We start from the raw sequence: 23,952 nt of genomic DNA, 5'->3' as shown, positions 1-23,952 counted from the left end.
TTTTGAGACTTTGAACGACATTTCAATCGTTAGCTAATTTTAATTGCTTTCTGTATGTCATTAAGTACATGACAGAGACTTAGTCCCCGAAAGATCCACTTAAACCTAGGAATTGCACAAACACAACCATCAATCGTCTTTTAAATATTTTAGATTATTATCATAATTATAGTATTAATACTTTTCTAATCACAGAGTATACCATTTCGAGTATTGCTTGCAAGATACACTATACTAATCAGAAAAAAGTTAAGTACGTTACCTTACGACATAAAGTTCGAATAGCACAAAATAACTAAAACTCAAAATTACAGATATGTTTCGCAGGAAAATATAGCATTATATCGAATCTGAAATTCAAATTGGGCTCCTTCGATTTGCTAAAAAAAGGTTCTTTTCCGTTAAAATTTGAATAAACATTTTGTTTAATGGCAAAGAAATTTACATCGAGAAAAGATTTTAACTTCCTTCATCGAATTTCGATACTGAGACAAGCAAAGAAGCCCTTATTTTTACAATACGAACTACCGTCACAAAAAGTCATAAAAACTTACCTTTTCGTGTAAAAAAAAATATATAAAAAATACGTAAGTATACATTACAATATGAGAAATCGCAATAGATTAGTCAATAGTCGACGAAATCAGGCCCAAACCGATATTAATACTAAGAATATAGTGACATACATATTTTGGCGCCCACCGTGGGGCCGGGCCGAGCAAAGTCGGGCGGCGGTTTCTATGGCGGCTTAATACTTAGCTTATTGTCTTCAGAAACTCTGGGTGTTAGTGCGCATTCCCTGATAATTGCTAAACTAATTAAACGTACTCACTAAAATCGCCCGTATGGTGCCAGCTGCGCGGTTACGCTGCCAAATCTAGATGTACCCTCCATTTCAGTTGTTTCAAAGCTTTATTAGGGTATTCGCGATTTTTCTGGATAACATCAATCGCACATTCCTATATAACTTATTCCTCACGGAATTATATAGAAAATTGAATCGTATGGCACACGCCTACCGCTTAGCTTCAACCAATTGAATGGAAATTGGATTTTGTCTTTTCTGACGTATAGCCTCTTAGTAACTCATTCAAATACAAAGAATCATATATAAAACAATGTTTCAAACACTACACATACGTAGAATCGAAGTAATTGCACACAGAAATACTTATAATACAGATAAAACTAATATAATCAAACCATTTCAATTTACAATCAAATCTACGACACACTGCCCACACCACACTACCCACAAATTTTCAAAGACAAAATCCAACTACGGTAGACCTGCGGTAACCCGACAATCTTTTGTAATACGGGGTCATGATAAATTTGATTAAGTTGACTGTAGATTACCACTGTAAGAGTTTTTGAGAAAACACAGTATTTATGAAATTATTGCCATGAATCTAACGCCAGTGGTGGATCCAGGGGCTAGGGACCAGGTGAGAGTCTAAGGCTCTTAAGCGTCCATCTTTTTGGACAATTATTACACCATCAAGGAAACCCCAAGCATCAAAGTCTACTTTGGTTGAGTCAAGTTCCCAAAACAAACCCTGGATCCCCCACTAAGCATCTTAGTCAACACGTTACGTCACATAACCGGCTATAACTAGTTCTAAACTTCGGATTACCGCGGGACCACCGCACCACTCATCTTCGGGCATCTATATTCTACATTTCATACATAAATGGCATGTAATGATTGCTTCGAGTTAGATATGTATGAGAGTGTGAGCGAAACGGGCGACGCCGGGTGACGCGCGGCGTCCAGTGACGTCATGGCCGCCTACGTCGCAGCGTATCGATAGCGTCGGCCTGGCGGCGTTTTAGGGTTGGCGTGTTTATTCTTTCTTTTTGGAAATTTTCCAGTTGTAAATAGTATTGACAGCCAGTATTCTGAGCGTCAATATTGGATTTTTTCTTCTATATTGATTTTTCAATTATGAAAAGTTTTCACTGGGTTTTTGTAAAGAGTTGCCGTAAGTAAGTATCATAAGTACTTAAATTGATATTTTATTTTTTAATTTATTATTCCGAAATATTGAATTTGCCATTTTATTATTGTGTTTATTTATTTATTTGAATCTATACTTAATGGCGCGTTTGTGAAAACAAATCTGAGGGTATTTTTAGATTAGGACGAAGTTACGTGCCCCGTTGTAACACATAATTTAGTTTTACTATTTACTCTCATATATTGGTCGTATGTATACAAAGAGGTAAAACTTCTAACATACATACATACACACACGCTTTTTTGCTTAAATATAACGATGTGTATGTTTAATATGACCAATATAAAAGTAGCCAGCCCTGATAAATGTTATTCTATTCTCTCGACAACTCAGCGTTTAAGAGTGGTGGGGGTACGTGGAGGTGGGAGGTTCTATATAAATTGCCACCCACTTCTGTCAAAATTACGTTTGTATATTGTAACATTCATTCCTATTTCAGGGTGGGTTAATTAATTCTATATATTTATGGCATATTTATTTGTAGGGAATGAAAATATATGATAACTTATTCGGTGTTGACTTCACATATATCTTTTTTTATGTTCCTCGGTAGATTTTCTTTTGTTTTTTTTTATTACTATTGACAAGTTTTTATTCATATTAAATTCGAATGTATATGATTATGATCTAATTTTGAGCACTATCTATATAGAATGGGCTGAGTATTGTAATAAATTAATTATAGTAATTTATTTTTAGTTTTTTTATTCACTATACCGGTGGGTTAAATTTTAATTTACACAATCATTTTTCATCGTACAACTTGGTTCATGCACTACCGTGTGTCATTTATAGGGGGATATTATTAAAATTTATTTTAAATCGAATCTAAAATATTTTTAGACTAATCTGTATGTAAAATCATTGGGAATTTTAAAGTTTTAAATTACTCAAGACCCGCTTGAGATTTCACATGAAATATAACACCTATTTTTTTTATAATATCTATATTTTATATTCTAGCACTGGGATTTATAAACGTAACTGTCATTTTGACATTCCGCCATTTTGAAATTAAATTCACGATACGCTAACGACACAAGAAAGACACAATATCAAAATTGGAAGGACGCGTTTTGGCACAATTTAATATTAAACTGTTCAAAAAATGGCACGAAAATATAATACTGATACGAGACGTATTATCATTTAAAATTGCAAAGCACAGATTAAACAGAACAGGGGGGCGTTCGCGCGTCACCCGGCGTCCACAGACCGCATAGAGTATGTTTACTTTCCAAATTAAATAATATAAAAAATACAGAACTGCTATGAGATTCATTATTGCGTACACTTCGCGAGTATATCAATTATAATTATCAATCAATATTGCCAACGTTCGTGCACTATCTAGACTACTATTACAAATCCAAGACAAATAATAATAAGAAATTAGTTTTTTTTATAGTTCAAACTAAATTATCTGAGATCTTCGCCTTATATTTAACTTTAAAAAAAAAAAACGAAATGCGTATCTTTGCTTCGGGGCCCGCTTTGGGCCTAGTATTGCTTGTCGAGAAAAAAAAACGTTGACTTAACCTAAGTCGTTGAGCGGAACACCAAACGTTCCGAATACTGATCGAGCAGACCACACGACGCGGCAAGACGAGCGCTAAATCCGAAAGAGTGTAGGAACTGTTAGAAAAAAAAGCTGCGAGCGAATCTGACCACGGAGGTATTATACATGTCGAGACCGAATCCGACTAGTCGACTTCCCGTCGGCGCATACGTCACTTCAAAAGTCGGTTCAATCGGGACACGTATAACACCTTCGACCTCTAGCGGGACGTGAGTCCGCTTAGATGTACATCGGGAGTCCGTACATCGCGCCCCAGTCGACGCCCTGGAAGGACGACATGTCGACGCCGGCGAGCGAGTACGCCGCCCCGAACTGGGGCAGCGCGGGGGCGGGCGCGGGGGCGGGCGGCGCCACCAGCGCGGTGCTCGCGGCCGCCGGCAGCGCGTACGGCGCGTACCGGTACGCGTGAGCACCCACAGTCGGCACAGCACCCACACCCCCAGCCGCATACACCAACCCACGCCCAGGTCGCAACACCAACCGCTTCCCCAACGCCAACGGCGCCGCCGCAACAGCTTCCTTAGGCTGCGCACGCTTACACTCCACCTTCTTATTCTTAATAGTGTGGAAGTGTATGTCACATACGCGCTCGACCGCCTCCTCCGAGTGGAAAGTCACGAAACCGAAGCCGCGGTGGCGTTTCGTCTGTTGATCCATCAGCATCACCGCGTCCTCGACGAGGCCGAATTGAGTGAAGTAGGCGCGAACCTCCTCCGCGGAGGTGTCCTGCCCGACCCCGCCGACGAATATCTTCTTGGTTTTCGCGGGGCGGGGGGCAGATTTGGGCGTCGCGTGCTTGGGATCGATGCGTTTGCCGTCGAGCGTGTGGACGGGCATGGCGAGCACCTTGTCCACGGAGGCCGCCTCCTGGAACGTGATGAAGCCGAAGCCGCGCGAGCGCTGCGCGCGGCGAACACTCAGTATATGAAGCGCTTTGAGCTTTTTGTTGCAAACATTGTTGCCACATATAAAAATCGCTATGATTGTCATTCAATTCAATTTAGTTTATTTGCAAGAACATAGTGGTATACATGGATCTTAAATTTAACATATTTTCTTATGTACTACCCATTCGGGTGTACAAAACAAAAGGTACATTTTCACCATTGTATCTTTACAACTTCAGTATTTAACTCTGTTTTAAGAAAAATATAAAAAGACCTAATGAATATGAAATTAAGAAAAGTCTATTTAAAATTATAGAAATGAAATGACAAAAATAATTGAAATTTAAACAACATAGCGATTTTTGTACACGCAACCACAACAAGATAAAGGGATGATAGATAATCAAAATGGAGATAAGGATGTACCATTTCAAATACTATCCAACCATTGGCCATTTACATTTAAAAAAATACTAAAATATCGCTTAATGATAATAATAAAAATAGCCACTGATCAGACTAAAAACCACACATTAAAAAATCAATAAATATTCGATTCCCAACGCTACATCTTTCCCACCAATCTTACTGTATGTCCTAAATGATCGAATATATTTGCAATTAGTGAATATGTATGTAGTTTCAAACATTACTGGTGTATCTATAAGTATATGTTAGGTGTTCTTAAATAATATGCACACAAGGAATATTGGAGCTAACTTGGCGTTCGCACTGCCGAGTCCCCAGCCTCTAATAGCAGTGTTGTGTTCTGCTTAAAAAGTATTAAGGCGTTGATTGTAAGTAATTATTACAATTTATTTTTTCATGGGTGTCATAGAAATAAATACCCAGACTGTAGACCCAGACAAATACATTTAGAGGGCCTGGTCGGGAACGAACCCGGTACCTTCTGAACATATTGGTGTGACCCCTGTACTATATTACACGTCGACGTATATCCTATAAGGTATATATAAGGTACTTCATGAGCAATGTTAATTTAGTTTGATTTCTGTATCAAATGTGCGACATTTAATTGAATTTCCTCTCGATTATGACGATTTAGGGAATTATGACATGGGTCTCGTACAAAAGGAGCTCTCCTTCAAAACCAGAATTACGATTACCAACTCCCCTGGTATTGCAAATGATCATAGGCGACGGCTATTCCTTTACGTCTGCCTTTTTACCAATTTTAAAAAAGTACATTAAATATATACTTTGATCAAACTAAACTATTTTATGTTCTACTTCTTAAAACCTAATTATTTCTATGAGATAAAACACGAGTTTCCCCAAAACTAAGATAGAACGCATGCGTCCACACTTTTTCAAGCAGAACACAGCAGCGTCTAAAAAGGAATATAGACTTGACAGTGGTACCATTTCAGACCCCAAAATTATACTTTATACTGTACTTATACTACTATTTAAACTTTCATGTACTTATATGGGAAATTTGCCTAAAAAGTGATGATTTTTCAACCAAGTTGGGTGAATAATTTTTTTTTGAAAAACTAGATACAAAATTTTGTTAATTACAAAATGGTTGATAAATGATTTAACAAACTTACAGTTCATGCGATTGAAATGTTATTGTAATACTCAAATTTCAATTAAAACGTATGTTTTACTCATTAGCAATAATTCTTTACCATATCCTACTAAGCAATGTTACCAGACCCTTAAAAATCTACCAATTTTTGAGCTTTCTCAGTCTCGCCATTCTATTTTACAAACTATACTTTCAAACTAATTCCAAAGTGACTCCTCAATAAGCTATTCAATTTTCAGTATCCAAAAAAATACATTTAGCTAACTAATTAGTTAAAAACAGAACACGAGACAGTATAAAGAATTTTCCATTAATGTTGCCATGTTACGAAATAAAATTTCTACCAAAAAATACTGGTAAAATACAACTAAAAAAACATTTGATTTAAAAATACCATATATAACTACCATTTTCCATTATTTTTAACACGCTTTTATTAGCTTGGGTTGTATGTATGTATTTAACTACGAACGGAATCTTTGTACCCGATTTCTATCCACTGTTAACGTTCAGTTTAATTCAAAATTTTGAAGAATTATCAAAAAACCGATGACAATACACGATTTTAATAATTTTGTATCATTGCCCTCATCAACATCCGCAGAATTAACGATTATCGAGGCGAGATTGTTCGAGCGCCTTAGAGAAAGTTCATTGCAAAGTTACTAGATTGCAAACAATTAATATACTTTTTAGTTGATTTTGTCATAAAAGCGTGTTTTTTTAGTTTTTCAAAGTGTATTTTTGTTTTTTTAGCATGGCAACACCATTATGAGGGTAATCTACTAAAGAAGTGTTAGATGTTTGAAAAGAGCCGGTACAATACTGTTAATCAAATTTACCGAAGTTAGTTGTCTAGCATGCCTCCACTATGGACTTCAGTGTACGTACATACCTACGTTATATTTATTATATATAAAGATAGTTATTTCAACCATAGCCCAACTATTATAATACTTTTTATTGCGCTGTGAACAAAAATATAAGAAAAATAAAAAAAATATCATATATATTTTCTATATTTAAATTTAAAGGTGATAGAACTTTTATGCCTTTTTTAAAGGGAGTAGCAGGCGAGCATGCAGTTCAGCTGATGGTAAGTGACTACTGCCGTATGGACATCTGTAATCAACCCCAGATAGAATTATAATTCCTATACTACCTGAGGTCGCTCACACATAATGCTTTCTACACTCATAGCACCATAATATAATTCCATGTCATGTACACACACACAAAGACAAATACACAAACACCCAGACCCAGGACAGAAATCTAAATTCATCATTTAGACTACTGGCTACCCGGTAATCGAACCCAGGACCCACTGCGTGTTAGACCAGTATGGTGACTGCTTCACCACGTGTTTTTTTTATAATATAAGAGCAGCAGATGATGCAGTCCACCTGATGGTAAGTGACTACTGCCGCTCATGAAACGGGTCTATACAGATGGATCGCAACCCCTAAGGACTAAGCTGGAACGCCTCAGATAAGTACGTCTCCCTTACCACACTTCAAACCAGAACACAGCAGCGCTACACTGCTGTTATAACAGAAACAGGTGTGGCGGTAGTGCCGCCCGAGTCGAACCACAAACTTTTTTTTTGTTTATAATATAGGAGTAGCAGACGAGCATGCAGTCCACCTGATGGTAAGTGGCTACTGCCGCCCATGGACATCTATAATCAACCTCAGATAGGATTAGATATTCCTACCTGAGGTGGGCCACAGATGCGCCGCTACCCCTAAGGACTAAGCTGGAACGCCTCGGATAAGTATGTCTCTTACCACACTTCAAACTCACACAGCAGCGCTAACACTGCTGTTATAACAGAAACAGGTGTAGCGGTGGTGCCGCCGGAGTCGAACCACAAAGGGTTCTACCACCTTAAAAATTCTATCACCAAACACATATAAAAATGAGTTTAATCAACTTTAAAACACTTTATATAGTTAAAAAAACTAAATATTTTTGTCCACAACACATCAACTTCACATTTTCAAAGTGAGTAAGTATCCTACATCTATTTAAATTATTTTCCAATCCAATTTCGAAATAATCACTGACCGATAGTGGACCTCGCTGCCGACGATCCCTATATTGCTGTCTCAGAAGAAACATTTTAATATATTTATACTCTTATACCTAATATATGAGTACAACACTTTGAGTAACTTACTCACTTACAACTTTTTCTTACAAAACACGCATAACTTGTGCAGATCTCAATTGATTAAGGAAATTAAGCAACATCGAGCACAGTCAATAGTTGAATAGGTGACCGTCGGTGGCAAAATTTCATACGCGCTTCTATTTCGGATAGTACGTAAAGACGTCGGTCCCGACTATAACTTGTCATTCAATTTGCATTTAAAAAAACCGTAGCAAAAAAGACTACTTGTGTGGCCACTAGCGGTCACCCATCCAACTACAGAGCACCTGATGTCGCTTCCTTTTATAAACCTTACAAGATTTACACAAGCAAAAGTTTTGATATCAAATTTTTTATTCAATATAGGTTCTTCACAGAGCACTTTTTGAATGTCAATACAACTACCACCACTTCACAAGGTGTTTCGTTATGGAGAAGAAGCTTACTTATTATTATATATAGTAGTATAATATAGTATTACTATATTAAATAATATCAATTACAAAGTTACTCCAAGTTTTGCAGTATACTTAAAAAAAAATCATAAAGTTATTATATATTGCTAGTAAATTGAGAAATTGTAAAATAATATTACATATATAATTAAAGATGGTGAAAGAGCCTTTTAAATAAATCTACAAGAGATGGCGCCACATGTTCCAGAATCACGCTATTGAAGTTATCCAAACATCTTGTTAAAACTGACATTTAGTAAAGAGGCTAGCCTGTTCATTAAACGGCGAATTTATACAAAGTAAATTGAGAATAGGGAAATCTGACATATTATTATGCAATATAGAATATGTATTTATCATACAATTTTATTGGTATTTTATCAACCACAAAACATTTGAAATTAAGACAACAGTTTCGAGTTTAAACTCCCTTTGGTTCAGACATATAAATGGGGTTTGCTTTTTTTCAACCTATGGGAATGTAGTCTAGAATCCCTTTTTTAGGGTTCCATAATAACATTGAAGAATTAGTTAGTTAAGGATTAGTTTGACAATGTATGAAAAAATAATATGTATTTTGTTCAAAATTGTCGTTTTCCTTCAGTTTGTCATATATTATTCCTTTCCAAAATTTGATCCTTATAAGCGAGACTATCCAATGATGGAATAATACTGTTTTTTTTTCAAAATGAGCCACTTCGATTCTCGGCTAGATATATTAAATAAAATTTGAATGATACAGTTTCATTTTTTATCAAAATCGACCTTGTAACTCCTTTCAGCATTTCTCACTAATCCTTATAGTTCCAGATTTGGCCCTGAAGGTCCATTTGAAAAATTTACTGTATATACTAAAAACAAAACCAGCTTGTCTCAGGCCCTTCCACCACCACATTCCCCCATCTCACCTGTGTGACGGGATCCTTCATGATCAGCACATCGGTGACAGCGCCGAACATCGCGAAGTACTCCCGCAGCTTCTCCGAGCTGGTCTGCCAACTGAGGCCGCCGACGAAGAGCTTGGAGGGCGACGGGGAGGTGGTCCCTGTGCCCGTCGGTACCGGTGTCGAGCGGCCTGATGATGGAGACGTTTCTGTGTGTGAAATGTTGTTAATTTAAGCATTTTTGTAGTTTAAATTTTAACAAGTTTGCTTGTGTATACTATAGTCTGCGCCAAACTGCTAGTCCGCACTGAAGTTGTTGCGTACAACTACAAGTATATATTCGGTAGCAACGTAAGGGTATACTAACGCAGCCATTTGTGGGCGAGAACAGGCATTGGATGGGTGCTATGAGGGGTCCCGGGCTGTCTTCATCCCGCTAATATCTACAATTTGTTATTTGACGTGACTCATTTCTATATTGAGAGAGGACTAGCAGTTTGGCGCAAACTATACCAATGTATATGATGATGATGATGAGTTTAAACAGGATATTTAATGAATTTGTTTAAATTGTTGTGTGTGAAAAAGTGAGTATTCAAACAAGACTCTTTGATTAATAAATAACAAATGGTGTGTGAAAATGTGTAAAATAAAATAAGTGTTTGTTTTATAAATAAAATTGTGTGGTACAATGTAGCCCCAGCTCCACACTACGAAGGTTGTAGAATAGTTTGGGGCAACCGAACCACCAACCCACCTATTTCTGATAAAACAGCAGTGTTAAGCTGTGTTCTGGTTTCAAGGGTTTGTTAAGGGAGACATACTTATCAAGAATTCCATCTTAATCCTCAAGGATAGCAATGCATCTGTGATCTACTCCAAGTAGGAATCTAATCTTATCTGGGGTTGACCACAATCCATTGGAGGCAGTATCCACTTACCGTAAGGTAGAATGCAATCATCATAATCATAGAATCAGATGGTACAGTTTGCAACAAATATTGTATTGTATATTTTCTCATATACAATTATGGATCGTATATAAAATTAGTGTTATTGATTGAGATAAGATTCATATACAATACAATACATTAATAAATATGAATAAAATTAAAGGCTAAAAGGCATTCAAAATATTAACTTTTCACTGAAAATTGTATTTATATGCCATAGATTTGCAAAGATTACTTACTTACTCCTTTCAAGAAAAGGTAACCGGTTTTGAGAATTGAAATAGTTTTGCCACATCTCCGTGCTAAAATATCCCTAAAATATTTAACATACTTATTTATTTACTATGTCAATTACGCAGTATTACTAATTTATTCATAAATTTTCTCTAAAAATGTTTTTATTTGTCAAGAATTCAAAAAAATAACTGACAAACCAGCCTTTTTATGGTTCATTTAATTTCAAGGCGGCAAAGTAGGTATCTATATTTATCAAAGCTACATCCAAGCTTGGGTAAAAACTGAAACACATAGATTAGTAAAGATACTTCGCCGCCTTGAAATTGAATGAAGTCACAAACAGCTTATTAGTAAGTTCTTTTTTTTAATTCTTGACAAATAAAAACACTTTTAAAGAAAATTTACGAATAAATAACTAATACTGTGTAATTTATATAATAAATAAATGATTATTTAAAATATTTTAGGGACATTTTAGCACGGCCATGTGGCAAAACTATTTGATGGCTCAATTTCAATTTTCAAAACTAGGTGCATTTTCTTGTTAGGAGTGAGTAATCCTTATTAAATCTATGGTTAAACACTTTAACAACCCAGGTTCGAGATCAACTCAAACAAAACTGTTTGGATCACTACTTTCAATAAAAGTGATTTTCCAAGAAACTTAGAATTAGTCAATGGAATTAGTATAATAACTTGAAATTGCATTAGCACAGATTTACAAATGCGCGGGAAATCAAAACTAAGTCACTACGATAGCTTAAATTTAAGAAAAAAAAACCGTTTTACCCTTACTTATCTGTTGCACCGCGATTTGCTGCTGTTGCTGATGGGCGGCAGCGGTCGCCGCAGCGTGGGCCGCTGCTTGGGCGCTCAGCACATGAGCAGTCAGCTCGCCACCCACTAATCCACCATCCAGCACCTCCACACCGCCCAGCGCGCCGCTGGAATACACCATCATCTTTACAACTCACTCACCAACTGACGCGGTTCAAACGAAACTAGTGACGCTTTCACTCGATTTACAAGCGACTTTTGTTTTTAATTTTTTTACTAACGGCCAGTATTATGAATTAAAAACAAAAATAAATATTATTAATACACAAAAAGCATTACAGGTTAAACAGCGCAATCATTCTTCATTAATTCAAACTACTTTACGTTAAATTAAACAATGTTATTTTAAAGTTTATTATGTTGAGAATAAATTGAACAATTTAAAATTCAAAACAATACTTTTTTTCAGTTTTTCACTGTCACTGACACCTGTCAAACATTAACAATATTAACATAGACACAATAACAGAACGTAAATTGTTACGTGAAGTAAAATTATTTTGCATAATGTCACAAATAATAAAAAATGAATAAACTATTTTCAACAACCTGTTTTAACCCCTTTGTAAAACGACACACGACCGCATCGAGTTAAGATATTGAGTACAATAAATACTTGTTCCTTATAACAAAAGTTGTGTCATTTCAAGTTGGCATTGTAATTGTAACAAAAGTGTCCGTTCTACTTTAACTTAAAGAGTCTTTAGAAGTTTGCTCATTATTTGGCGAGTCTCATTTCTTCGGATAACGTAACTTTGGATCCAACTGCAAACTAAATATCGAATAATACGATACTTTCACAATCAGTTTTCTTAAGAATTTTTTGTCCTTTTTAGTCGTCTAACTATTTTCAATACCTACTTCTATACAGTAAAGTCAGTGACTGTATCAATGATCAACTGTTCAATTTAAATGAAAATCGAAAAGCAAAAAATGTTTTAAAAATATCTTTGTTATTTTAGGTTGTAACTTATTTTTTTAATGAATTTAGATGGGATTTACTCAGTAATAGAAGATTTTACTCAAAAAATCACGCACGACGTGGTATACAATCAGCATTTTTTCAAAAAATCCAGGCAAACTTTTATGTAGTACGACAAATTTTCATAACATATAAATGCACCACTGCACATTTAAATTAAGAACAGGAAACGCGTGTAATATTTTATGGCTACAGTCTTTCAAAATTTATATTTCATCATCATCTACACAGCACTGTCCCAATGTTGGCTACATCCCCTCTTAAAAAAACGAGGGAGAGGCCACGTTCCAACCACTATGCTATCACAGCTTCTATTTTATGGTAAAAATAAATGTGCCAGCAGTGCTTCCGTAGTCAAACTAAAAAGTGCCACCGCTTGTCTTATTTAAATGTAAGTAGACCAAGATATGGAGGTAAGTATATTCCATGTCACGAGTATGTAAATCAGTTCTATTTTTGAAGCTTGAGACCTGTTTACACACATATGCATAAAGTTTAGATTATTTTACTTAAAATACTGCTGCAGTGGTAAGAACGGCATAAATTTGCTGCTCCTTTGCAAATGTAAGTCATACTGCTAACAAAAAAATAAGAATGTTTAGAACATGGGAGTAGCTACAGCTGTAGCAATTTGTTCTTGTCCTATGCTAAGAGGGGTGGTCCGAAATAATTTTGAAAAATGTTTCGTTTCTCGGTATAGAAGGCTGTTTGAATTCGGAGTCGAATTAAGAAAGGTTCTACCATTTTGAATAGCTTAATGAAGTACCATCATCAACCATTTACTCCTCCAGTACTTAGCGCGAGATGCTTCGCAGTATACGAAAAATAGGCAACAACATCAACACGCTCATATGATTGAAATTCTATAAATGTATAACAAAAATAAGTGAAACCTAAACATAGTAGCGAAAACTCAGTGATGACATCATCTGGAACCGTTTCATTACTCCCTCTAATTGTTACGCGGCGTGACTATAATAAAAAATCAATAAAAGTTTATATACAATTGAGTTCAACGAACTCTGTACTTTTATATCCATTCTGAACACAGAACAAGTCTAGTACAAGAACTTATGTGATATAGACTGGCGTTGGTATGGAATAGAAAACCGGAAAACCTTTTATTTTGTTGAAAATGAACTTATCCTTCCAGCTGCTCCACAAAAATTACCCTCTGAGTTGCGCATTCCATCTCAGATGCGTCTCTTTCTAACACGCAGCTTCATGCATAAGAAATCTCACATGTCCTCCCCTCTTCGCTACTGTATCTCGTTCATGTACAAAGGGGTGTCAATCGTGCAATACTCGTTTCTTTACGCTCCTGGTTTTCGCGGTGCTGTCTCCAAATATTTGAGTTTATTCGACAAATTTAAGCAAAAGTTATTGTTCCTTTGATGCTAAAATATCTGCCAGGATCTCTGCGTTCAAGATACTCCGACGTACTTGATTTATGTTTAAAGCATCTCTTTTTACATTTTCCAAGTTATTTTTGTCTACAAGATTTACTGTTATTTTGGTTAGAAGTTTTAATTTAGGCTGAAGGGTCTTTGCGTGTAATTATAAAACGTAGACGTAATTTCTCAAACGTAAAACACCTGTGGTTTCTAACTCTTAATACCCGATTAGCATAACAAATACCTGAATTACAATTCAGGAGAAAAATCCCTTTACAAGTTGTGATGGATGTTCAAAAGATCTTTTTCTGAGATTCTTTGGCATAAATCAGAGTGGACGTTGGCAATTTATCTTCCTAATGTAATGTGGGGTTCTTTCAGTCGTGAAACCTTTCTACTGTCCCTTTGATGCTGGTATGAGTCAAAAATATGCATTATTATCATTTTTACTCGTGTACAATCATACGTGGTTATCAAAGTTTAATTTCAGACTTACGAGTAAATGTATGCAATAATACTTCCTGAATTATGTAATACATACCTTTTGAAATATGTAACATTTGCACAAATGTACCTAGAATATTGTGGTTTGACATTTTAATGGTAAGTAAGAGACAGTAACTAATTTCTTTAGTACAGTTATTCTTGTATGAAATAAAAAAATATGTACATATTTTTACCATACATTCCACTTGATCAAACAATCTTGATGGGATCGGATTCAAACGCATTATATCTAAGGACTAGGTTGATCTAAATCTCGTATGTATATGTAGTAAATGTATGTAGCACACTACAGCGCTTATCACTGTTATAAGGCAAACATTGTTGTGGTGGTTTCTCAGGAACCGAACCACAAAGCATTTTACCTTTTAGATGTTTCACGCAAACGCAAAACATTAGGTAACGGAACCATTGCACAAGTGTACCCTAAGTTATTACAGTTCATCAACACAATATTAAAGTTTCGGCAATACGATTGTCAACAATTATACGCACAAAAACCCACCGCAAAAACTACTTACAGTCGATTGGTTATGGTAAAAAGTTCAATTGATTGCGTATCGAGAAAGTTTACGGGTTTTTGATACTGATTACCTAATCATAATTGTAACACTTGTTCGGTCAAAGGTGAAACGGCGATGTGAAATGAAATACTGATAAATGTAGACCAAGGCATTTTTGAAGGTAGAACCCCTTGTGGTTCGGCTCAGAACATAGGTACCATAACTATTTATGCCTAATAACATCAGTGTTAAGCATAGCTGTGTTCCTCATAAAAGTCTGTAGTAGGAGAGGCGTCCTTACCCGAGGCGTTCCAATTTAGGCGGAGGCACCACCGCCACACAAAACTTTCCTTACGTTTCCTTTACGTTGTAGCCATTGATGACATTAAAATCTAGGACTCGAATGTTTTGCATTCAAGATTGATCTATCAATCAAAGTACCAGAACATCAACTTGAAGTAAAAATTACGCTAGTAGTTCATAACCAATCAACTGTATTTAATCTCTTAATCAATTATAACGCACGAGAATTGTTTAAACTTTCGCAATGATGCTTAATAAATTAATTACAATTTACCATTTAGAAAACAGCAGTTTAAGCAATATCCAAAAATTTAATATTGATTAAATTCTATTCAACGCTTAGTTTATATCGCTTTTGAGACGTCATGTCAAGCGTTTCCATTAATCATCAAACGTGATTGAAATTAGTGCAGCTATTAATTATTTATAACGTTATAAAGATATTAACTAGGAACGAAATAATAAATAATAACAAACTATAAAAATTATTATAGTTTGTAATTATTTCTTATTTAGTTCCTAGTTCGTTTTTATCCTATCGTCGTACAAACAAATCACATGTCACTGTTGTTATAATTATAATATTTGCCAGTATCCAAAATCGTTTAACTGATTTCAATGAAATTATGTGTGTATGGTTGGTTCTACTTTGAAAGATCTACTTTTCGTCTTGATAGGTTGTGTTGTTACCGCGATTCATTTTTGTGACCAGATAATGTCTGTCCAAGCCAAAGAGATAAAAAATATACACTATAAAGTGGACACTATCAAATCTTTGTACAAATACGCTCTCATCTCTCATCATCATCATCATCATCATCTCGGATGGTTGGACAATTAATATATATTTCCGATAAGCTGTTAACAACTACATTGATAAGTTTTCCTTCCTATAGCCGGTATATTACTTGCTTATTATTGAATCTTTTTGTCTGTGCCCACAATTCTACAGATAAAATAAAAACTAAAATACAGTTCTAGCGTGCACGAGACGGCATATATGCGGAAAAAAGAGCGGAACTCTGTCTGTACATAGAACAAACGGCTTCAAGTGCCATTATGTAAGAGAAAAATACAGAGTTAAAAATAGATATCTATTTGCGATCATAAAAGTTCTGCATTTTTCGCATAAAAGCAGCTTCGGGCTGATTGCCAGTGGGATAGTGTATCGTAGCCATCACCGATAAAGTTTTCGCTTAAAAGAGCTTATAAATATATCCCACAATAGGACGCTGTTTATTATAAAAAATATAGACTTATATTTGATGTCATTTTAGTGATAAAGTATGCTTATTGTATGCTTATTTATATAAAATTTAAACAAAGACTTAAAACATTTAATCCAATTCGATTATGTGTTCAATAAAATCGTATTACCGATAATTTGCTATGATATGGGTGTGTCCGCATTGATGTTGGATAGAATAAATATACAAGGATAAGTACATGAACGTCCAATCACAATAAATAACCCAAATTCGTTACTTAAGTGGATGTCTAGCCTAAATTCGATCTTAAGAATGACTACATTTACGGAATTACACAATTAACGGGAGGCGTCTCTTATTTACTATTTAAGTTTCACGATTACTTTTGCTACGATGCTAAATGTGAATAAACTCCAAACAATAATTTTAACACCTTTAATGATGGTGTAGTTGTGAAAACACACAAGAGCAACTTTAAAAGTATTTAACAAAGCAATTAGTTCAAAAAACCCGCGATTATACCCTCGCCGTTTTCTTGTGGCAAAGCTAAATGAATCAGTGGCTTTTACAGCCAGCCAGAGCGGTGTGAATAACACTTCACGTGAAATGAAACGCGCCGGTGCGAGCTCTTCAACAAAATCCAGGCTCGCGTATTCCGCCCCGAACGCAATAGGTTACGTGGTAGGCGAATCGGTGAGGTCAACGACCTATAACCCAAATCGAGCATAGACAAGTTTTGCAACTTTTTAAAAAATATTTTTCATGTGTGTGCATTCGAGATGTGGAGTAAGACACTGGGATGAAATAGGGATAATGAATTAACGTTTTTTGTAGTGGAAAATCGATAGTTGATTGAGGGTGTTCATTGAGGGTGTGGTGGGGTGGTCGGGGGTGGAGGGTGCTTGGCGCGTGCGCGGGGCGGTGGGGCGCGGCGCTCGTCCACGCTGCCTCACGCGCTCCTCACACGCTGCCCGACGCCCGCCGCCGCCGCCTCGCGCGTCTCCGCCATATTGTCCTGTCACAGCAGTACGTACAGGCTACTGCTGCGCCCGGACAAGCCGGTGGAGGCGTAGCACTATCATCAGAACTACAAGAATCAAGAAGAATATTGCCCAAAATTGCGGAAATTTCGTGTTTTGTGATAAGTTTCTGTTCGCAGGTAGACAAACAGATGGGAGCGGCAAAGAAGACCGAGCTAACCTGTGCCTAGTGTGTGTTATCTGTTTAAAGTGTTTCTTTATCTGTGCAAGTGTTGCATGCTTATGTTCATGAGAATCGAGCCGAGATAGGTTAAAATGAGTGAGATTAATGGTTTATGACCGGAGGGTGCATGTATCGAGCGGGCCACCGCGCATGCGCGCCATCTTTGGCTGCATCCAACGACGATACGGCCATTTTCTTTCAGGCGAATAACCCATCTCACCCCTAGCGCACAGTAGACGAATTTTATGTTTTAATCTAATCAACATTTAGACTTTATTACAGTTATTTATGAAGCTTACACACCTATCTGAAATAGTAAACGCACGTAGTATATGTAATGTAGCAATACTTTCAAACTAGCACAATTTTCACTTTTGTTTGTAATAGAACTTCTAGCACTTTGAAATATTTATAGCAATTCTTCTTAAGAAAGCACTTTAGGCTAATAATGTGTAGATGCTACGAATACTATACACACGAGTACTTTTTTAGATATTCTTATAGACGCCTTCCTTCTTAGTCGAGTAATGGAACAAAGAATTAAGGCCTAAAGTCCTTTTATTATCACGCTTACACATAATCTAACGTACACTCATAGACTTAGACTTACCCATTCTAATTAGAATAGATTCAGACTCTAGCAATTTTTATATTACACCTAGATTAACTTTAGAAGTTATGAGCTAATCAAAAGTAAAACAGAGTCGCTTCTTAGATATTGGCAATAGTACAAATACTTTAATTGGTTCAAGCCTAGTCTGGCCTATTCGCAAGTTCTTTGACAAACAGTAGCTCATATTGATAAAACGCATTTCCTTTTTTTTTAAACATAATACTGTATTTTGTTACTTCTGATCATTATAGCTGGTAATAGTAGCTTATTAAATACAGCTATTCCATATTATTTAAAATTAATGATAGTCCTATTTTCCACAGTTGATATATACAAATATGTTATCTACTTGTTATGTACACTATATACACAAAACTTATTATTTCTACTAATAAATAACTCTTACAAAACCAAATTGAATGTTGGAACTCTGACGTTTATGGTATAAGAATTTTGTTTCGCGAACCATTCTGACCCGTATTGATCCGTAGGGGTCACAACCCTCCGGTTAAGGGAGGGATTTGTAAATTAAAAATAAGCTTTAAGTTTTCCGTTCAGAAATAAAGGGTCAGTTGGAATTATTTTATCCGATAATAATTAGTTATTTTGGATTAGTGAAAGGGTAAAAATAAATGTTGTTGAGTTTGTCTTATGAGGGCGTTGACGCCAACTAGATTGTGTATTTACTTAAGAAAAGGACAAAATAAACGCCTTCTTTTATATATTTTTGTGTTCCTCTAGTCATAACAATGATTAATTATATAATGTTACCCAAAACAATACAATATTATCATTTAAAATAAAATATTTTAAATGGTTGAAGAATGAAGGAAGTATTTTCATAAGTTAAGGTTAACGAACACGCAGTCTACTGGTAAGTGGTCACTCCCGCCCTTGGACATCTGTAACAAACTCCGTATAGAATGAGGGTTCTACCTAAAGTGCGTGGCATCCTAAGAACAAGGTGATCTCCTTATCGTAAATCAGCCGAGATTCACATCCTGCCTCTGAAACACAGAATTACTTCACGCTAATACCTATAGGTGTGGCGGTGGTACCTCCTGCACCGAACTTGAACTTACTTGAACCCTACTTCTTTCTTCTAGTCTTCTTAGGTTCGGTTCTGTCCTCTTTCAAAATTATTATAGATAATAAGTAAAAATAATCTACGTTTATTTTATTTATTACTCTTAATTAATAACAATTAAAAAAAAACAAGATCAATATTTTTTTTAATAAACTGATAATAACTTTTTAGTTTTAATCACTTTAATTAATTTCTAGTATATAAAATACACGTAACAGGTTACGTTCTACGTGTTGCGGAGCCATAGACAGTAATTTACTGCTTTATTTTTTATGACACACGAATCAATATTCGGTAAATGACAATTAAACTATTCGTATTTTATTTACTTCTTTATATTTTAATTAATCGGTAATTAATTTTTATTACATATTTAACTACAATTACTATATAACCTATAGATAACAACAATTGATATTTCATTTGTTTTTTAAGGCTAAAAGTTAGCAAAAAACCTAGGCACATTACTTTCTCTATAAAGTTTCATTTATTAGTATGAAACCTAATAATCCTAATGTTCTGGGAGTGCCAGATAAATGGCTGTATGGCATCAGCTACCTTTATAACGTTTTTCATCGCGTTTATAACGTTTTTTCTAACCGACCATTATGAATAGAAACTATTGCTTGTTATAACTACATTACCGCCCTTTAATAATAATCAATTTATCTAATGTTTTGCGTACCAATATCAACATTTGACAATATGCATATTATTATTTGAAATTGTATATTTCGAACAAATGTTGTTTAATTGTTTTAGTAATTTAGTAATTAGTTTATCGATACACATATACATTTTAATTAATGCTCTTCCAACACCCATTCTGTGTACGTCATGACTATTTTCAAAAAATAACTACTTAATATACTGGTAGCACAAAATTATTTTTGTTTTTCATTTATTTCCATTTTTGTTATAAAAGTAATATACGATACGATACAATTACTAAATCAAATGTAAAAAAATCTATGTTTAAAAAATTCAAACATTTCTAATGTTTGTACTAGATGGCGTTAGTAGTCAAAAGAAAATTGTACGACAGAAATGCTTTTAATTTAATATGTTTTGTTTTTAATAACAAATTACCAACTTATATTGTTAATAATTGTCTATAAGCACTATTATTAATCCAACTAAGTGCATTAAAACCAGCATAAATATATTTTAAATCAGGATAATAAATAATTTAAAATAAAATTAACATTTTTGTAGTTTAGTCCTACTCTACTAGATGGCGTTAGTGTACGCTAATAGTTTGCGGCATGAAAATAGTTTTTCTGTTAGATCACTTTTCAATTCCCTATTCGATTTCCCGAATCATCCCGAGGGTTCCAGGGGTTCTAGTTCATTAGGCTATGACACGCCTTAACAAGGAAAATCGCTGTGTCGATAAAAAATGTCTTTGGGGACAGTAAATTGTGGCGGAAACTCGAAAAGGCGAACTATTGGGAAGTCATTTAAGAATTGGAGCGAGATTTAGAGCGCAATCCTAATAGGCTGACATCTAGCGGAATGAAAATGCATTTTTATAGATCATTTTATAAATAGGCCAAAACGAAACTGTTAAGAACATTGGAACTTATCTCTTTTATTTTTCATATGTTTTTAGTGTTTTGGTAGTGTTAAAAAAAGGAAAAAAGAGTTTTTGAAAAAAGTTTAAGTATAATTAAGGCAAAAATTAATAGTAAGTAGTAGAAGTTAGTATAAATTTTTAACATTATTTTTCGTTAATTATAAGGAGTAGCAGACGAGCATGCAGTCCACCTGATGGTAAGTGGCTACTGCTGCCCATGGACATCTGTAATCAACCCTAGATAGGATTAGATATTCCTACCTGAGGTCGGCCACAGATGCGCCGCTACCCCTGAGGACTAAGCTGGAACGCCTCGGAAAAGTATGTCTCCCTTACCACACCCTTCAAACCGGAACACAGCAGCGCCTAACACTGCTGTTATTAGGTAGAAATAGGTGTGGCGGTGGTGCCGCCGGAGTCGAACCACAAAGGGTTCTACCACCTTCAAATTATCTTGTATTCATTATTTTTATTGTATAGAAAACGAGAATGAACTTGATCTGATGGTGACGACAGCCAAACTCTAATTTACTGTATATAGACTCTGAGTAGATTAATTATCACTTGCTAAACGGTGAAGGAAAACATCGTGAGGAAACCTGTATACCTTAGAAATTTATAAAAAAAAAATCTCAAAGGTATGTGAAGTCTACCAATACGCACTTGCCCAGTGCGGTGGACTATGGCCTAATCCTTCTCATTCTGAGAGGAGACCCAGCGCTCAGAGGAGAGGAGTGCTCAGCAGTGGGACAGTAATGGGTTGTTGTTGATGATGATGATACTCTGAGTAGATACCTACTATCTGAGGATTGTCACAGCTGCGTTGCTATCCCTCAGGACTTGGAACGCTTCGTGTGAGTATCTTGCGTATACCACACCCTTCAAACCAGAACACAGCAACGCTTAACACTACTGACAGAAATAGGTGTGACATTGGTGCCTCCAGAGTCAAACTCCAAAGGTTATTAACTGCTTAAATGATGTATTGTTTTTCTTTTTTATTAGTATCGATCTGTCGATATCTATCTGTCGATATATCGGTAGGTAGATTTTTGCAACACTAGAAGGACGTATCTCTTTATTAAAGAGCATAAACCACAGATAGCCATCTTTTATGGGCGTGGCGACCTGTCATAATCACACACTAAGGGTTGCCACCATCAATTTTCACTTTGCAATTTATTTATGCAAATATTATTAAGTGTAGCTTATATAATAATCTTTATATATATATATATATATATATATATATATATATATATATATATATATGGCGATGGTAGCGAAGTCTGTCTGAAGATATATATATATTTCTTATATGCGTGTGTATGTCACTGAACTCCTCCTAAACGACTGGACTGATTTTGATTAAATGTGTTGTGTGTGTTTAAGGGGACTTGAGAATGGTTTAGATTCACAATTTAGTCCGTGGGAAAAGGTTTTTTAATTAATTCTTAACTCTTAAGTAGTTGTTGATTTTGAAATGTTTCACACTGGATTCGACAGACTTCGCTACCATCGCAGTTTCAAATATTAAATAATAATCTATTTTTCACCCTTAACATTTTTTATCAATATGCCAACGCAACGTTTGCCGGGTCAGCTAGTAATGGTATAAAATTGCCAATTTTAGCAGTACGTACGTATTAAAAAATAATTATCATTTGCTTCAACGGAGAATTAAATCATCGAGAAAAAATATTTTTCTAAGGGGTTCCTTAACCTTAACAATCTTCACCTTTTTTTCTCCGACGTGTGTGGCTTCCCCCGAGGATGAAGTTTCGCTTAGGAACTAAGTTGGAACGCCTCGGAAAATGCCTCCCTTAACACACCCTTCAAAATAGCGTTTAACCCTGTTATAAGGCAAAGATGCCAGCGTCTTCAGAGTTGAACCAAATATTTACCATGCTTAAAAACATTTTCACGCAAAAAAGTACCAACTCAAGTACCTAGTACCTTCAAAGGACAATAGAGCCTGACACCCATTAATCAATTCCACCCAGCCATAAAACGCAGGACCAAACCCGCTGACAATTCATCTTTTATGGAATATTTGACGATCATGCCTGTTTCTAATGGCCCGTTTCGGCTTGCGGCTGCGGCGTGCGGCTGCGTCGTGCGTCTTGCGTTACGTCGGTGAGATTTTCATTGTTTCGTTTTGCAACAATTTTATATTTTTATTAATAATTCAATTTTTGCCTACCAAAAAGGAAAATAATTGCCCAAGTATGAAAGTGTGAAAATTTGAAATTTGAATCTATTACGAATTAATAGATACGTTGAAAAATAGCGGTTTCTTGTATGACGACCCCTTTATTTGCAACATTTATTTTTTATTTTTAGTATATTTGTTGTTATATCAGCCATTATGCTTGTTACTTTCCAGCTCTGGGGATGGGTCTCCTTTTACAGTGAGAATAAGGTAATGTAAAGTAAGGCCATGGTAAACCGCGCTAGCCAAGTTTGGATCGGTAGATTTTACAAACCCTTGAGAACCTTTTTCTAAATCTTAGGCGTGGAGGTTCCTAACAGTTTCTTTCGCTGTTTAAACTGTAATAATTAATTACTAATACGCATATGCAGTGATAGCCTAGTGGTTAAGAAACTCGGCCTCTCGATCGAGGGGTCCGAGGTTCAAATCCCAGGCACGGCACCTCTGATTTTTTCAAAGTTATGTGGGTATTAGAAATTAATGATCACTTGCGAAACGGTGAAGGAAAACATCGTGAGGAAACCTGCATACATGAGAGATTAATAAAAGAAAAATCTCAAGGGTATGTGAAGTCTACCAATACGCACTTGTCCAGCGCGGTGGATTATGGCCTGATCTTTTTCACTCTGAGAGGAGACCCGTGCAGCAGTGGGACAGTAATGAGTTGATAATGAATACGCATATAACTTCAAACAATCGCCTGGGATTCGATTATCGGAATCCCCGGATTGAGACAAGTTTCTAACTATCACTAAAAATATTAATTATCATTATTAAATCCTCCCCAATTTCACATAATATAAA

At 35.6% G+C, this 23,952-nt stretch overlaps 1 protein-coding gene across 5 annotated transcripts in view; it reads right to left on the bottom strand.

Annotated features, from left to right (window-relative positions):
- The window catches only part of LOC140752792 (RNA-binding protein Musashi homolog Rbp6), a 131,816-nt gene continuing 107,864 nt past the window's right edge, over positions 1-23,952 (bottom strand). The window contains exons 1-4 of one of the 5 annotated variants that reach the window (XM_073087143.1): positions 11,843-11,968; positions 11,516-11,670; positions 9,561-9,745; positions 1-4,500 (exon numbers count right to left, since the gene is read on the bottom strand). In XM_073087143.1, coding sequence (XP_072943244.1) covers positions 3,820-4,500; positions 9,561-9,745; positions 11,516-11,670; positions 11,843-11,862 — 1,041 coding nt within the window. In that variant the 5' untranslated portion in view covers positions 11,863-11,968 and the 3' untranslated portion in view covers positions 1-3,819. Of the gene's footprint in view, positions 4,501-9,560; positions 9,746-11,515; positions 11,671-11,842; positions 11,969-23,952 lie in introns of those variants that run through there. The other 4 variants (XM_073087139.1, XM_073087141.1, XM_073087140.1 and 1 more) reach the window with 4 other exon arrangements.

The sequence above is a fragment of the Epargyreus clarus genome, unplaced genomic scaffold (assembly GCF_041222505.1).
Source record: "Epargyreus clarus isolate Ecla_fem2 unplaced genomic scaffold, WU_Ecla_fem_2.2 ptg000025l, whole genome shotgun sequence".
NCBI lineage: Eukaryota > Metazoa > Arthropoda > Insecta > Lepidoptera > Hesperiidae > Epargyreus > Epargyreus clarus.
This window is presented reverse-complemented; position numbering and strand designations above follow the sequence as displayed.